This window comes from Rana temporaria, chromosome 3 (genome assembly GCF_905171775.1).
Source record: "Rana temporaria chromosome 3, aRanTem1.1, whole genome shotgun sequence".
In the NCBI taxonomy this organism is placed as follows: domain Eukaryota; kingdom Metazoa; phylum Chordata; class Amphibia; order Anura; family Ranidae; genus Rana; species Rana temporaria.
Genome location: NC_053491.1, coordinates 373864793 through 373881285, shown reverse-complemented (window position 1 = coordinate 373881285; position 16493 = coordinate 373864793). Strand labels below are relative to the sequence as shown.

Here is a 16493-nt window from a genome sequence, read left to right as displayed (position 1 = left end):
GTCCGTGGGACTTGAATCTTGTTCTGTCAACTCTGCAGAAACAACCTTTTGAGCCGTTGGCTGAGATTCCTTTGGTTTTACTGACAAGGAAGTTGGTATTTCTGGTTGCAATAGTTTCCGCCAGAAGAGTGTCAGAATTGGCAGCCTTATCTTGTAAGGAGCCATATCTTATTCTGCATAAGGACAGAGTGGTTCTCCGTCCTCATCCTTCCTTTCTACCAAAGGTTATATCCAGTTTTCACCTGAACCAGGATTTGGTACTACCATCCTTCTTTCCGAAGCTACTTCCAGAAAGGAAGGGTTGCTGCATACCTTGGATATTGTCAGGGCCATGAAGGCCTATCTTAAAGCTACAGAGAAGATTCGGAAAACAGATGTGTTGTTCATTTTGCCAGATGGGCCCAAGAAAGGGCAGGCAGCTGCAAAATCCACCATCTCGAGATGGATTAAACAGTTAATTACTCAGGCCTACGGCTTGAAGAGGTTGCCTCCTCCTTTGTCAGTAAAGGCTCATTCTACCAGGGCCATGGGCGCCTCCTGGGCAGCACACCATCAGATCTCTATGGCTCAAGTATACAAAGCGGCAACCTGGTCTTCAGTCCACACGTTTACTAAATTTTACCAGGTGGACGTAAGAAGGAATACTGATACAGCCTTTGGGCAGGCAGTGCTGCAGGCTGCGATTTAAGACCCTCAGAATCGGGGGCACCCTTAAGTTAAAATTTAAATTTAAGTTTAATTTTTCTCGACTAAGTTGGATTTATTATTATTATTTGAGTATACCTCTAAATTAAATCCTTTGTCTTGGGAAGATGTCTCCCTCCCCTCATTAAAAGCATTGCTTTGGGACATCCCACATAGTAATGAATATGCCGCTCTGTGTCCCGTGATGTACGATAAAGAAAAAGGGATTTTTAATACAGCTTACCTGTAAAATCCTTTTCTTGGAGTACATCACGGGACACAGAGCTCCCACCCCTCTTTTGGGGAACATTTTGGCAGGTATACTGCTTGCTACAGAACTGAGGTACTCCTCCTATGGTAGGGGGTTATATAGGGAGGGGCACTTCCTGTTTGAGATTGCCAGTGTCCATCACCTGAAGGTACTCCATATAACCCACATAGTAATGAATATGCCGCTCTGTGTCCCGTGATGTACTCCAAGAAAAGGATTTTACAGGTAAGCTGTATTAAAAATCCCTTTTTTAGTTACATACGACACTAAAGGCCCGTACACACGATCAGATATTCCGACAACAATTTTTGAATGTACGTGTTTTGTCGGATAATCTGACCGTCTGTATGTTCCATCGGACAATTGTTGTCGGAATTTCCAACAACAAATGTTGGCTGTGCATGCTCTCAAATTGTCCGACAACAAATGTGTTACATCGGATCATCCGATTGTGTGTACACAAATCCATCGGACTAAAATCCAAAATACAAACATGCATGCTCAGAAGCAATGCTAACCAGAAGACAACATTAGCAGAAGTTGCCCAAAGGGTGTCGCTAAAACTACGTAGTACGTCACTACGTTCGTGTTTGTTGGCTGAAAATGTTCTGCTGCATGTACGCATACCAAGTTCACGGACAACGCCCTTTGGATTTGTCCAAAGGAAGTCTGATCGTGTGTATGAGGCTTTAAAGGGCCCCCCTGCCTTCTCCCACTTCTTTTTTTTTTTGTGTATTCCAAATATCTTGTTTCCTAAGAGCAAGCCAGATCCAAATGACATTTGAAGTTACTGTATATGCAGACACCTGGGTGCCTGTGTTATTTCGTAGTCAATCTTTTACCTTATCTTACTTTATGGAGCGGAAAGGTATAAAGTTCACCAATTATCTCCTCCCTTGTTTTTGTATAAACACAGTATAAACATACCCTCTGCGTGATCTTGTGATGGCGTCTGCTGATCTGAGAAAGGAGCTTGAGTGTTCCATTTGTCTAAAGGTTTTTAAGGATCCTGCAACACTGCAATGTGGACACAACTTCTGCCTGGATTGTATCACTCATGAGTTTCAAGCAAAAAAAAGGCTTGAAGGTTATAGGCAACAATATGAAGTCTACTCCTGTCCAGAGTGCAAAAAGGAGTTTTACGGTTTGGATGCAATTATAAAGAATGTAAACCTGCGTAACATGACAGAGCGTTTATTCAGTAAGAGCCCCACTACTCCTGGAACCATCTGTACCTTTTGTGTAGAGTCTCCTACTCCTGCGGTACAATACTGTCTGCACTGTGAAGCTTCTCTCTGTGATAATCACCTGACAGTCCACAGCAAGTCAGTACAACATGTCTTAACTGATCCCATCCCTCATTTGGAGATCGAGAAATGTTCTGACCATAATAAAAGCCTGGAGTATTACTGCACTGAGGACTCTGCTTGTATCTGTGTTTACTGCTGTCTGATCGGAGAACATAAAGGACATAAGGTTACTGCTTTGCGTGAAGACCTTCGTACACAACCAAAAGATCTGGAGGCAACCAGAAGAGTCTCTAAACAAGATGCAGGGCATTCTCTCATAATCTCTGATCTGATCAAGGAGCAGAAAAACAAGATGGTCTCCAGTGAGATTCTGCACACTGAAGAGCCGGATCCATTGCCTCACTTACAAGACTCAGGTGAGCTGAGTAAAACTAAAGAGGGAGATAGTTATGCAAGTTAAGCTGGCCGTATACTGTTAGTTAAAAAAAAAAAATCTTAAAGAGGAAGTAAACCCACTATAAAAAAAGAAAACGCCACCTGCAAGACAAAGGCATAATGAGCTAGTTTGCATAGCATACTAGCTCATTATGTAATACTCACCTCAGATCGAAGCCCCCACTGTCCCCGTACACCGCTCGGACAGCCGACTTATTTTCCGGGTGTTAATTTCGGGTATCGCGGCTCCGGCACTGTGATTTGCCGGAGCCGCTATGACGTCATCCTGCCGTGACTGGCCGGAGCTGCCAGTCATGGTACTTTAGGAACGGCACGATCGTTGCTGCTAAAGTGCGCCTGCGCCATTGTCTACGGCGCATTCACAGTAGACATCGACGCCCGTGATTTTTGTAAATATCTCCTAAACCGTGTAGGTTTAGGAGATATTTCAAGCACCTACAGGTAAGCCTTAATCTAGGCTTACCTGTAGGTAAAAGTGGTTGTAAAGGGTTTACAACGACTTTAAAATGTAACATTATGGAAAACAAAAAAGATGTTCTGCTTTCATTTGTGGGACACTGAGATAGTAATATGGCCTCCAGCCATGAGGGGGTGCTAACCCACATGCTATACTCTGTAGCATATTCTGTAATTTATGTCAATGGGCCTATTTTATTCTGTATGGTCGTACATCCTACTGTATGACCTGTATGAAAGGGCCCTTATTTTAAAATCAAATAAAGGATGATTAAAAGAAAGGGCCCTTATTTTGGTCATAAAACAAACCTAGTGCTTCTGCTGGAGTGTGTGTCTGTGATTTCTGGCAGAAATGAATGGTAGGGTCTAAGGTAGACAGTTTTCCATTCTTTCTGGCCAAAAAACATAAAAATGATGGGACTTTGTTCTTCCCTTTGTTGGGCATCCCATAACAGGGACATATTGCCATAATGTGGACTGATTTGGACTATGAAACTTTGATTTGGGGTGTATCGCTGCTGAGGAATCAGGGTAGTCAGTGCACCACAGCAGCCCCCTCATGTTATGCAAGACTGTAATCCCTTGGACAGGTGCTTAACTCTGCGCACTGTTATTACCACTATTGTGGATTGTACCTCCATTTGCTCTTCAAGTCAAACCATTTAAAGCAATTGTCAGCCTGGTTTTGTGCCTCACAGTGTAATTATAATGTATAAGAGGGGCTTTGCGATTGGCTAAAATTGCGGCTAAGAGCATAAGTCCATGCCCCACCCGTGTCCTTTCTAGAACCCAAACCCTCTGCCATATTGTGCCCCACTCCATGACCGAGGCCTCCTCACAACATTCCCAGCCATTGGCCTTTATATCCCCATAGGAAGGAATGTCTGCGCATAAATAAGTTTGCTGTACTTTATTGGTGGTACTTGGAAAATGCCACAAAACAGTCACATCACATCGACCTACATTCCTAAGTCACTTTGCAGTATATTTCCAATCACATTTAGTGGATGGTCTGTAGCAGTTACATGTGAAAACAAACTCAGTAGGTCAGGAGGTCAGTAGTATGAAGAGCAGTGTACAGAGATCAGTAGTGTGAAGAGCAGTGTACAGAGATCAGTAGGGAAGATGATGGGGTGAACAGGAGAGGGGTTAGCAGGGCAGAGAACAGTACAAAGGACAGGAAATCAGCAAGGCAGTGTAAAGGGAGGGGGGGTCAGGGGGGGGAGAAGAGCTCAGTACAGTACACCTATAATGTAAGTCAGTGTAGTGGTCGGTGTAGGAATCGGGTAAGTCGGTGTAAGGGACAGGTAGGTCAGTGTAGTGGTCAGTATAGGAATCAGGTAGGCCAGTGTAGTGGTCAGGGCAGTGGACAGGTAGGTCAGTGTAGTGGCCAGTATAGGAATCAGCTAGGTTAGTGTAGTGGTCTGGTAGGTCAGTGTAGGAATCAGGTAGGTTAGTGTAGTCATCAGTGTAGGAATCAGGCTGGTCAGTACTATTGTAGGAAGGGACCCAGGGAATGCTAAGAGTCTGCAGGTTAGGTAGCGCAAATTTCTTGTCTTGCCCCGGGCACTTTTCAATACTTTCTTACACTCCATATATCAGCCCTCAAAATTTCAACTCGCCTACTAGCATTTGGCGAGTGGATTTAAGCTGGGGGCGAGTGATGACAGGGCTGCATGACCAATCTCCCTCCAATCTGTGCCTACACTTAGAGTCCCGATGAGATTGGCGGCCGAAGAGGAAAGGTGCATGCTCGGGAAAAGTAGTCTGGTGAGCCGCGCACAGGCAGAGCAGTACACAGGTGCTCTCCTTACAATTCTCATTAAGCCATGGGACCTAACAGTATGACCTCTCTGAGCCTGCCCCCCTCCCCGACCAATGTAGCTGGAGAGCAGAAAGTACTGAGTGAGGTGGAGGATTGCGAAAATTACCACTCCGGTGCAGCGCTCACTGAAAGTTGCCCTGACATGACAGCGGCAGCCTTCCAGTTTGTGCAGTTTTCTTCTCCTTGTGCTCTATGTAAGTGTCCAGCAGTTCAGCCTGAGCACTGTGAACAGACTGGTCTCAATGTGTGCTGTGCGCTGTCGGTGTGCGCTGTGCTATGGTGTCAATGGCTGTGCAGTTGTGTGGATCTCAGCGCTGGATTGTACTCCCTCCCGCTGTGCTGCACCTCCTCTCCTCACTGCCAGCCTGAATAAAAGGGGGAAGTGGGGACATGCAAGCGTGGAGCCGCACACACAGGCTCCTGATGATGAGATGAATGGGAGAGAGAGAGAGGATGGATGGGAGTTTCAGAGGAGACAGCAAGAGAATGGGGAAGAGACCCAGTTCTAGTGCCCTGTCCCTCTGGTCTGCGCCCAGTGCCCTGTCCCATTTTGTTAAAGTTGTTGTTGGTAATATTTAATTTTGTAACTTGATTCTGCATAAAACATTTAACAGTGTCATTCCATGAGATAATCTACGAGGGCGTGTTTACGGGTGCAATTAGGCGCAGGGCAGTGTATGAATTAGGTGGGGCAACTGGTGGCGAGTAACATTTGAGGCCTGGCTAGTAGCTCAGGACTTGAAATTTTGAGCCCTGCCATATATTATACATAAAGTGGTTCCAAAGCCTAAACATTTTTTACCTTAAAGTGGAGGTTCACCCAAAAATCCACTTTTTGACATTAGCTCCAGCATACTGCTAACATCTGCAGTATGCTGTTGTGTTTTTTTTTTTTTTTTGTACTTATCGTTATATGAGCCCTTGTTATCCGGCCCCGAGCCGGGAATCCTGCTCGGAATGGTCGTTTCTAAGCAAAGAGGAGTTGATTGACGGCTGCTAAGGCATGTCACGCCTTCCGAAAATACCCGAAGTGACAGTCGGGCGTTTACGGCGCCTGCCGTGTAGAGCTGACTGCGCAGGCGCCGTAAACACCCGAGTGTGACTTCGGGTATTTTCGGAAGGCGTGACGCGCTTTAGCAGCCCGTCAATCAACTCCTATTCGCTTAGGAACGCCTATACCCGGAAGTAATCCCCGCTCGGAGCCGGATAACAAGGGCTCGTATAACGATAAGTACAAAAAAAAAACAGCATACTGCAGATGTTAGCAGTATGCTGGAGGGATGTAGCTAATGTCAGAAAGATTATTTTTGGGTGAACCCCCACTTAAATGCATTCCTTGGCTCCCTGAAATAAATAGGGGGTGGTTTTTGTAATCCACCTACTTAAATTATAAATATGTTGTACTATCTTGTCTGTTCTTATAGTTAGCTAGTCTGTCAAAGCTCTGATAATATTAATGGTGGTGATATAATAAAAATATTGGCTATAAAAAATAAACACAATACTCAAAGAAGGAAAGGTCTTATTTATTCACAAAGCGTGTAGAAAAAAAAGCAGCAGAGATGGCGTTACCTAAGTCCGCCCTCAGTGTTCTGTATCTTAGTTGGGCTCAATGAGAAGGAGAGCTATCATAGCTGGCCCTTGCATCTTATATCACTGAAAATCAACACCTATATCACCACTCTCTATAATTGGCATCCAAAGACTAACCCCAGTAGTCTCCAGATGACTTAGGCCCCGTACACACGAGAGGATCGATCCGCTGAAATTGATCCGCGGATCGGTTTCAGCGGATAGATCCGCTGGTGTGTACGATCCAGCGGATATTTATCCGCGGATATATTTCGGGCCGACCGATTTCCAGCGGATAAAAATTTCTTAGCATGCTAAGAAATCCATCCGCTGGAATCGGCTCCAGCGGATCGATCCGGTAGTCTGTACAGACTCACCGGATCGATCCGTCCGAACCCATCCCTCGCATGCGTCTTAATGATTCGACGCATGCGTGGATATCCTTATATGACAGCGTCGCGCACGTCGCAGCGTCATCATCGCGGCGACGGTGCGACACGTCACCGCGGACGGAATTCCACGGGGATTTTGATCTCCTGGTTAGTACAACCAGGAGATCAAAATCCGCCAGAGGATTTATCCACGGATACGGTCCGGAGGACCGTTTCCGCGGATAAATCCTCTCGTGTGTACCCGGCATTAGGTATAACCAGATCTCAACAGTCCAGAAATATCTGATATTAAAAACCTGTCAAGCCTTCCAACACTCCCAGAGCTGCCAATCAAAGTCAGTGATGAGGGAGCGGGGCCCAGTCCCACTTTCTGCCGTTTGACCCAAATCATAACAGTGAAACATGCAGACCAGAGCAAAAAAATCTACATCTACATCTTCACCTTCCAACGTTCAACCAGAGAGAGGCCGAACCCATTTATTCCATAGCCTTATAGACAAAATGACATCACACACATGAACACATTTCATTGGCTTAGTCCATATATAGTCCCTTATTACACGCCCCTGTGACGTCTGTTCTTGGCATCGTGGCACATGTTTCAAAGTCTTTTGGGGGCCATCTTCTTCACTCGATGGGATGGGCCGGAAGGAGGGAGTTTAGGAGTGCGTACAAGGGAGGGATAACAGCTGTTTAGGAGGGGTTTGAAGACATCTGTTTTCACTCTTAAATCCTGGCCAAGATTTTAACCCTATAATGTCTTTTAAGGAAACTAACAGCATTGTAACATATTTTCACACATACATATGTAACATTTGAGTAGCTCTGGAGGAAAGTAATCATAACACAAAAATATACATTTTAGTACTTCTATCACAGTCCCCCCTTAAAATGACTATTTTATCAGTACTGTCCCCAGGTAACATTTTACATACACCCCCCTTGTTAGCTAAAATCATGTCTAGGGCCATATGGAAGTGGCCTCTAGTTGTTCAGTTATACCTTGGAGTGCATCCCTGTTTATAGTTAACGAACCTCTGTTGACCATAGCAAATATAATTAATCCAATCTACATTCCCATTGGAACCCTCATTTCTAAATTAAATTTCATAAAAGCATCAGTTTCACCAAATTACTGTATTTTCCTTCTGGCTATACTTTCAATCATAAGCATTTTAATTTTATATTGGTATTTTTCCTAAATATTTTATTTCCTAAAGAAACTTATATTGAATTACACTAGTTTTCAGAACCAATCATACAGTATGATCAACTGGACCACATGTGCTCTGTCACTCTATGACTGTTCAAACAAACATAGTAGCCCTTGGATCAGTCTTTAGTGTGAACGAACATACAGGAAGTTTCATTGTGCTCCTACATGGATCCATTTATAAAAGCACAATATTCCTTCCCAATAAATACATTTGTCAATCCAAAGCCTAAAAAGTGACTTTTTGATTCATAACTGTGGCTCTATCATACTGCATCATCTGTTCATATTGTATCTATAATTACACTATTTTAACCAACCTTTCTTTTTAACATCCAGTTGTCACTAGACAAAGCTTAGTCAAAGCCGTGCAAATTGACACCACATGTTTTCCTCTCATAATAACAAAAATGGTTTAAAAACCCACACATTTTACTAAAATAACAATGAGAGAGGGAGAGGAAAAAAAGAGAAAGAGAGAGAGAGAGAGAGAAAGAGAGAGAAGGAGAGAGAGAAGAAGAGAGAAAGAAAGAAAGAAATCTTTATTATTAAAGAAAGACTTGTCCTATAATAAGCTTTATAGTTCACTTAATATTTACTCAGACAGATATTTGTGTCTTCAAAATCTCACTGAACTCTCAAGAAAGTCATTTAGGCTCAATTTTTTTTTAAAACCATCACTTAGAAAGTCACATGTTTTCCGGTTTCTGGTTTCAGCAGACCCACAGAAGGGTAATTTACCAAAGCGTGTAACCTGATCTGCATCTCTTCTAAGAGAGAGAGCATCTCCTTAATGACCTCTTAAAGGAAAACATCTGTTCCTCACTGCTTAGAACCGATCGTACAACCTTTATATACCATACATCATACAATGTGACTACAATTGAATTCTACGTTTTTCTCATTTTTAACCCTTTTTAAAAAAAAAATTAAACATATTTGGTTTGTACATATGCCAAAAATCATGTACATTACATTATAATATGACATTTCTTGACTACAGCAGCAACAAAAGATCATTTAGGGGACAAAATCGTGAAATTCACAGACTAGCTCCAGCCTAATGAACTGTGAATTGGCCATTTTCACAAGAAACTCCTCTTCCCAACCAAATCCTCCACTTTTATCAGAAATATCCGATTACAAAGACTTTTAACACTCGTTTGTTTTTTGTTTTGTTTTTACAATTTTTATAATTTTTAGATTGAACATAACTTTCACATTTTAATATTTTTCCTAGGTAACCTTAAGTAAATTAGAACAATCTACTACCTTAATTTAACAACCAACCCCCAGTTTAGAATATTTTGTAAAAATTGCTCAATCCTCAACTTATTATTAATTCTTGCAACCAAATCTGTAGGATTTTCTGTTAAATACTAAATACCATGTTGTTTACCATTATCTGAATTTTAAACAGTTCTTTACACAATCTTAATCAATAATTTTCTCTTAAAACGTTGTTCTGATCCCATGTTTGTGCAATGAATGACATATAATAACACATTTTCAGTTGTTTAGGGCTAAAATATTCATAAACATTTACAGGCAATATTAAACTTAATTTCCTCATTTAAGAACTTCTTTACACTCTGACATTAATTAACTAATTACCCTATGAAATATATCACAGTGATTATGGGACTCAAAACCTGTAGTTACTTGGTCTCTTGCTTTAAACTTATCTGGGACCCCCCCTTTGTTACCCCTCTGGCATCCATATATCAGAGCCTATATCCCCAGTTTATCAACTATATTCCAACCCACAAATTCCCAGTGGTCACAATCACACATATATGAAAAAAGATATATAGTTTAATTCTGATGTGGTTGGCAAAGTTCATCATATCTAATCTCCAGAGAATGTTTTCGAAGGAACTTCTTAACCATCACCCAGGGAGTATACAGTGAATATCGGTACCTACATCAAAAATGCGAGAAAATACTCGTACACGGATATTAGTTAATTATTTTTCAAGAGCGGTCACATAATTTCTCAAAGTATCAGACTGTAATTGCAACTGTCATGGATTATAACAACCTAATCTAGAGACTGTCTCAAACAAGATTTCAAAAGGGGATAATGAATGCTCCCCCTTGGGTAAATACCGTACACTATGCTTGAGGGTGGTATGGTATGTGAAAAAAATACGTTAAATGTGGTATGTAAAATGTTCTAATGTGGTACCCAGGACCTTTCATATTTCTTTTGTAACTGTAGCAGTGAACGCAGGGCCTTACTCAATCTCTACCACCTCAGTTACCCCATGGAGCCATCAACATACAATGTGAGTTAACGCATTGTGGTCAGGGCACACAGGGCAGAGGGTAAATGAGCGGATTCTACCTTCATGAGCTCAGAACAATTATGTTCATCCAGGGTAGGAGCAGGTAGGTCTGTATCATTCTCTTCCTTCCGTGTTTGTCCAACGACATGGCACAATACCCCCCCTTGGACAAAACGAAGGAGAGAAGAAGGGCCAGTGGGCCACAGAGCACAGAATCCGGTATGGGCAATGGGCGGCGGGCAGGAAAGGATGCCATCTGCGTTCATAGGGGATAGTGCAATACTGAGCACATGGGGTTGGGGCAGGACGGGGCAGGTTGGAGCAAGGCCTGTTCGCAGGGGGATGGACCTCCAGCACAGGACAGCAGTCGGACGGAGCCTTTGCTACCACAATACCAGTGGTGTTGTTCAGCATACATACAGCAGCTTAAGCCTTTGGGCAAATCATCAGGGAAAGCAGCCGGTGACAGGGAAAGTAGCCGGGGCACCAGTCCATAAATACACATCAAGCATGATCTTGAAGGGGCAATAACCGAACAGCCTGTGGGCACCACATTATAACAGTATAACAGGCAACAAGCCCTTTATGTATCAGGTCGTGAGTCACATACCACCATCAGGGTAGGTAGGTAATGTAAGGCTGTCTCAGCTGAGGTGGCAGGGAAGGCAAAGGGAAGGTTGGCCTGGAACTCAATGCAGGGCCCCAAAGATCACACAACCTAACCGTTAAAATGATAAAAATCAGTAAAGGCAAGTCATCATTTAACATCTAAATTAGACTCAGCGTAAGAAAATAAGCATTGTGAGTTACTATAATTCCTTCCTATACATCAACATTACCAGGTACTATGAGGTGAAACAGATAGTCATATACATATATAACAAAGAGACAGTTGAAAGGTTACCAGCCCTACTTTAAAAAAAAAAAATATTTTTGGAGGGGGGGGGGGGAAGGGTGTGAGGGAAACCCCAGAGCCTGTCCAGAGACAGAAAGGAGGGAGGGGGTGGATGGGAGTGAAGGAAAAAAAGTTGCAGTGCGTGTGCAGTCTCCCATTCTTTTGGGCTGCTTGCTTCTCCCATAAAAAATGCAGTTTACAACACGGACAAACAGTAGAACAATACACAGAATATGACTATTTCAGTGATAAAGTGAATACACAGAGCTGACAAGGCATCCCCCTTAAGTCACTCCGTGCTCCTCTCGTCTGTATGGAGGTAAATATTATATACACAAATATGCATTGACACCATAAATTTGCTTCCCTTTTATATTAACACAGAAAGGACAAGACATCTGTGACCATTGCCACCCTCTCTAAATCGCTCTCTGCGCAAAGAGAAGCCGATCTCAATATCACATATTCGTATTTATAATAGTTAGTGCACCATCTATAAATCTGGGTGTGTTTTTTTTTATACACAAACAGAGTGGTAAGGCATCTGTGACACTCACGGTTCACCCTCACTACCACACTGTTACCAGACAAGGAAACTGTGCCCACCCCTTTCCATACAGATAATCGCCGAAATAGCCTCATTCAAATTAACAGAAAAAATAAACATCAATCCGGCAGAAAAGGGACGATGGGTTCTCTTTAGAAAAGACTTTGTTCAAGAACTTGCCCATCTTTGGTTTTGCCAAGAAAAAAAAACGTGAATGAAGGGAGAGAGCCTGTTATACGGAAGAATACAGCAAGAAGAGCATGAAAGAGACTTCCCATACCGTATGCCTAGGAGGTAATCTCCTTATTCGAACAGGGTCTCTCTATCCAAGCTTCCGTTGTGACTGGTCAGGCAAAAAACAAAGCCACGTTGGTTGCGCCAAAATGATAAGGATTGACCCCTGATACAACCTCAGGGCGAACCCAAATCAGAACAGTGAAACATGTAGACCAGAGAGAAAAAATCGACATCTTCATCTTCCAACGTTCAACCAGCCACATTTCATTGGCTTAGTCCATATATAATCCCTTATTACACGCCCCTGTGACGTCTGTTCTTGGCATCGTGGCACATGTTTCAAAGTCTTTTGGGGGCCATCTTATTCACTCAATGGGATGGGCCGGAAGGATGGAGTTTAGGAGTGCGTACAAGGGAGGGATAACAGCTGTTTAGGAGAGGTTTGAAGACATCTGTGTTCACTCTTAAATCCTGGCCAAGATTTTAACCTATAATGTCTTTTAAGGAAACAGCATTGTAACATATTTTCACACATACATATGTAACATTTGAGTAGCTCAGGAGGAAAGTAATCATAACACAAAAATATTAATTTTAGTACTTCTATCACACAGTACTTGCTTCAGTTACTCTCTGTGGTCCCTGGTAATAAGGCGGATAGTCCCTTACTGGCAACAGCTTCCCTTCTACCTCTGACCACGACAGGTTCTCCGGCCGACAGAACCGTTACTTTTGGTTGGACTGCAAGCCGCAATCCCAACCCTGCACTGCTCTCTTACTTCTGGATAGGCCCTCAGCCTAGCAGCCAGATGTGCCCGGGATAGGCCCCATCTCCGGCCTAGCAACCCTGGCAATACAACACCGGTCCACCAAGACAACCGTCCAGGTGGCACAAAACCTATATCACCTGACCTCACCCGAATATATAGGCTCTCCCAGTAGGCCAAGGGATCCAAGAAAACCCCTGCCTATTGGCTGAGATACCACATTTACCCATAGTTTGACCTTGCGTTGTCCTTCTCGTATCTAGTTCCAACAAGTACCCAGCCACCTAGTGGTAGAAGAGAAAAGTGCAACAAGGCCAAACCTAGGGAGAAATCAATAGATCTCTAGCAATAAACCAGGATAACTACTCCTGGCAAGTAAATTTGTGAGGAGCAACCTTGCCTAAACCCCAGGGTGCTACTCATTTAACACCTAGTAAAAAACGTATACAAAAGGGGGAGACTAAAGCGCTAGCCAATACTATCAACGTGTGGAATAAAATTGTGAAAACAATAGTATAAGAAAAATAGATGCAGCTCAAATCTAAAATGTACTAACGACAAAGGAATAGAAATGAATATAGTTGGATGATGAGCGCAAGAATTGGTGAATGGTGCATACACAAACAATATATATATAAATATGAATAAGATCCCCAAATGGGGAATGAACCAAATAATATATAAATTATGTTCTGAAATAAGATTCCATAGCCACTCAAAACACTGTGACAGTGATGTAAACAAAAGTAAACCAAAGTGTCCTGTGTTGCAAAAAATAAATGAAAATAAATAATGTCCCAAAATTGTCAGCAATAAACTTGTGCATCCAGATAAAAGTGTTTAGACACAATCCCACCGGCAGCTGGGCTCACGGAGCGCTTACCTTCCTGATGTGTAAAAACAGCATGTAGATCCTCAGATGGAGACTCAGCAGCCTTCTCCCCGCTCGGACGAGCTGTTACAATCTTCTGTGTTCTTGCCTGGAGAGCGTCTACCCTCACTGTGTGCAATACGGGGCTACACCAAAATGGAGGCTCCGTGCCCAGAGCGTACACAGGCAATCACCAAGATGGCAGAAGAGGAAAAGAAAAGGGGGCTCCAAATGGTGAAATACTTCACGGCAAATATCATTTATTGGTCCAAATAGTTAAAATGCTCAGCATGAGCTTAAAAAATCAAACGTTTAAAACAGCAAGTTGCGGATGTGCGGACGGGATGTCACGTCACTTCCGGTCACGTCTTAACAGGGCCTTACGCGTTGCGTCACGACACGTGACTTCATCAGAGTGTCGTGACGCAACGCGTAAGGCCCTGTTAAGACGTGACCGGAAGTGACGTGACATCCCGTCCGCACATCCGCAACTTGCTGTTTTAAACGTTTGATTTTTTAAGCTCATGCTGAGCATTTTAACTATTTGGACCAATAAATGATATTTGCCGTGAAGTATTTCACCATTTGGAGCCCCCTTTTCTTTTCCTCTTCTGCCATCTTGGTGATTGCCTGTGTACGCTCTGGGCACGGAGCCTCCATTTTGGTGTAGCCCCGTATTGCACACAGTGAGGGTAGACGCTCTCCAGGCAAGAACACAGAAGATTGTAACAGCTCGTCCGAGCGGGGAGAAGGCTGCTGAGTCTCCATCTGAGGATCTACATGCTGTTTTTACACATCAGGAAGGTAAGCGCTCCGTGAGCCCAGCTGCCGGTGGGATTGTGTCTAAACACTTTTATCTGGATGCACAAGTTTATTGCTGACAATTTTGGGACATTATTTATTTTCATTTATTTTTTGCAACACAGGACACTTTGGTTTACTTTTGTTTACATCACTGTCACAGTGTTTTGAGTGGCTATGGAATCTTATTTCAGAACATAATTTATATATTATTTGGTTCATTCCCCATTTGGGGATCTTATTCATATTTATATATATATATTGTTTGTGTATGCACCATTCACCAATTCTTGCGCTCATCATCCAACTATATTCATTTAACACCTAGTAAAGATAAATTTTATTTGAAGATGGGGCAAAAATATGGACAGACACGAAGGGCAGAGAAGGATGGTTATCTGGTGATTGCATGGATATTGAGTCTTGTATTGTGTCGTGAAAGGTGTTGTCACCTTGTTGCATGTGCTCCTGGTAGAGACAAGTGGCAGCACCTACACACATTGCCCAGGCAGGGTCCACCACTGTCACTATGAAAAAGCCGGTCCAGAGCAATGATGTGCAGGTGAGAGCATTTAGAAAAGAAAGTGCCTAAAAGAGGGGAGGGGAGAATAGCAGCAATGAGATGGAAACATTTTAAAAAGGTAAAATTGGTATTTTATGATAATTGTTTTAAATTGCACTTGTTTCACACGTATTGCTTTAGCAAACTAAATGTCATCCAAAAAAAAATGACATCTACTTTAAGGTTCTTGCTTTTTTTCTGCTGTCAGCAATGATGTCTCCTGATCTGAAAAAGTACCTGGAATGTTCCATCTGTCTGAACATTTTTACGGATCCTGTGACCCTGAGATGTGGACACAACTTTTGCTGTAACTGTCTTAGTCGTGACCTGGAAACACACAAGGTACTTGAAGGTGTTATCTTTGAGATGGAATATTACTTCTGTCCTGAGTGTAAAGACAGGTATTCTGAAATGCCTAAGTGGGTAAGCAACATAACCCTACATAAGATGGCAAAGATTTTACTTAGCCAGACCAAGAAAAGCCTGACTGCTTCTGGAACCATCTGTACGTATTGTGTGGACTCTCCTACACCTGCTGTCCAATCCTGTCTGCACTGTGAAGCTTCTCTGTGTGATAAACACCTAATAGTCCACAGAAAGTCAGCACAACACTTTTTAACTGATCCCATCACTTCACTAGAGATAAGCAAATGTTCCGATCATTATAAAATACTGAAGTATTACTGTACTGACGACTCTGCCTGGATTTGTCTCTACTGCTGTCTGATTGGGGAGCACAAAGGACATAATACAGTTACCAGAGGAAGCTGGAAAAACAATGACGCCACTCTCTATACCTAGCTGACTTATGCCTCGTACACACGACCAGTTTTCCCGTCGGGAAAACTGCCGTGACCGATTTTGGCCGGGAAAACTGGCCGTGTGTATGCTCCATGGCAGTTTTCCCGACAGGGAAAGCCTGCAGGGGAACATACACACGGCCGGGTTTCCCAGCCAAAGCTCTAATGGCAGCTGCTGAGCCGATTCTCTGCTTTCCCCTCAAGTTTCCCAGCGGTAAAAAGTCAGCCGGGAAACCCGATCGTGTGTACGAGTCATTAGGCATCCAAGCTGTAAAGTGCTTGTTCTGACCCTATCAGAACAGAATAAAACTGTATTGAAATGCCACTTGTGACATTTTAATACATTTCTGTTATAAAAAAAAAACTAAATGGTGCGAAAAGTTGCGATTGGTGGATAGGCACCGTGTCACCCTTATTTACCAGTGGCAATGCCTTCAGCACAGCTCACTGGTGTGAACAAGCCATTCATCAGCAAACAAATTAAGGTCCACTAATGGTTAAAATGTAACTCCACTTTTGTTGAGAAAAAAAAAATATTCCCTTCTGGGTGATGTATGTACATTGCAAGGATTCTAACAACCTTTGTTGCAGACTCCTACCTTTTGT

The 16493-nt window shown here is 42.9% G+C and overlaps 1 protein-coding gene across 1 annotated transcript; it reads left to right on the top strand.

The window, feature by feature from the left end:
* Window positions 1-1851: 1851 nt before the first annotated feature.
* LOC120932809 (E3 ubiquitin-protein ligase TRIM8-like) lies at window positions 1852-15964 on the top strand. The gene is made up of 2 exons (XM_040345543.1): window positions 1852-2621; window positions 15296-15964. The coding sequence occupies exons 1-2, from the start codon at window positions 1901-1903 to the stop codon at window positions 15886-15888; spliced, it is 1314 nt and encodes a 437-aa protein (XP_040201477.1). The 5' UTR covers window positions 1852-1900; the 3' UTR covers window positions 15889-15964.
* The last annotated feature ends 529 nt before the right edge of the window (window positions 15965-16493 follow it).

Bases quoted from the DNA above. Each gene is read 5' to 3' on its own strand.
- LOC120932809 (XM_040345543.1), top strand. From the start codon at position 1,901: ATGGCGTCTGCTGATCTGAGAAAGGAGCTTGAGTGTTCCATTTGTCTA. The intron at 2,622-15,295 runs GTGAGCTGAGTA...TTCTGCTGTCAG, and splicing joins GCCTCACTTACAAGACTCAG to CAATGATGTCTCCTGATCTG.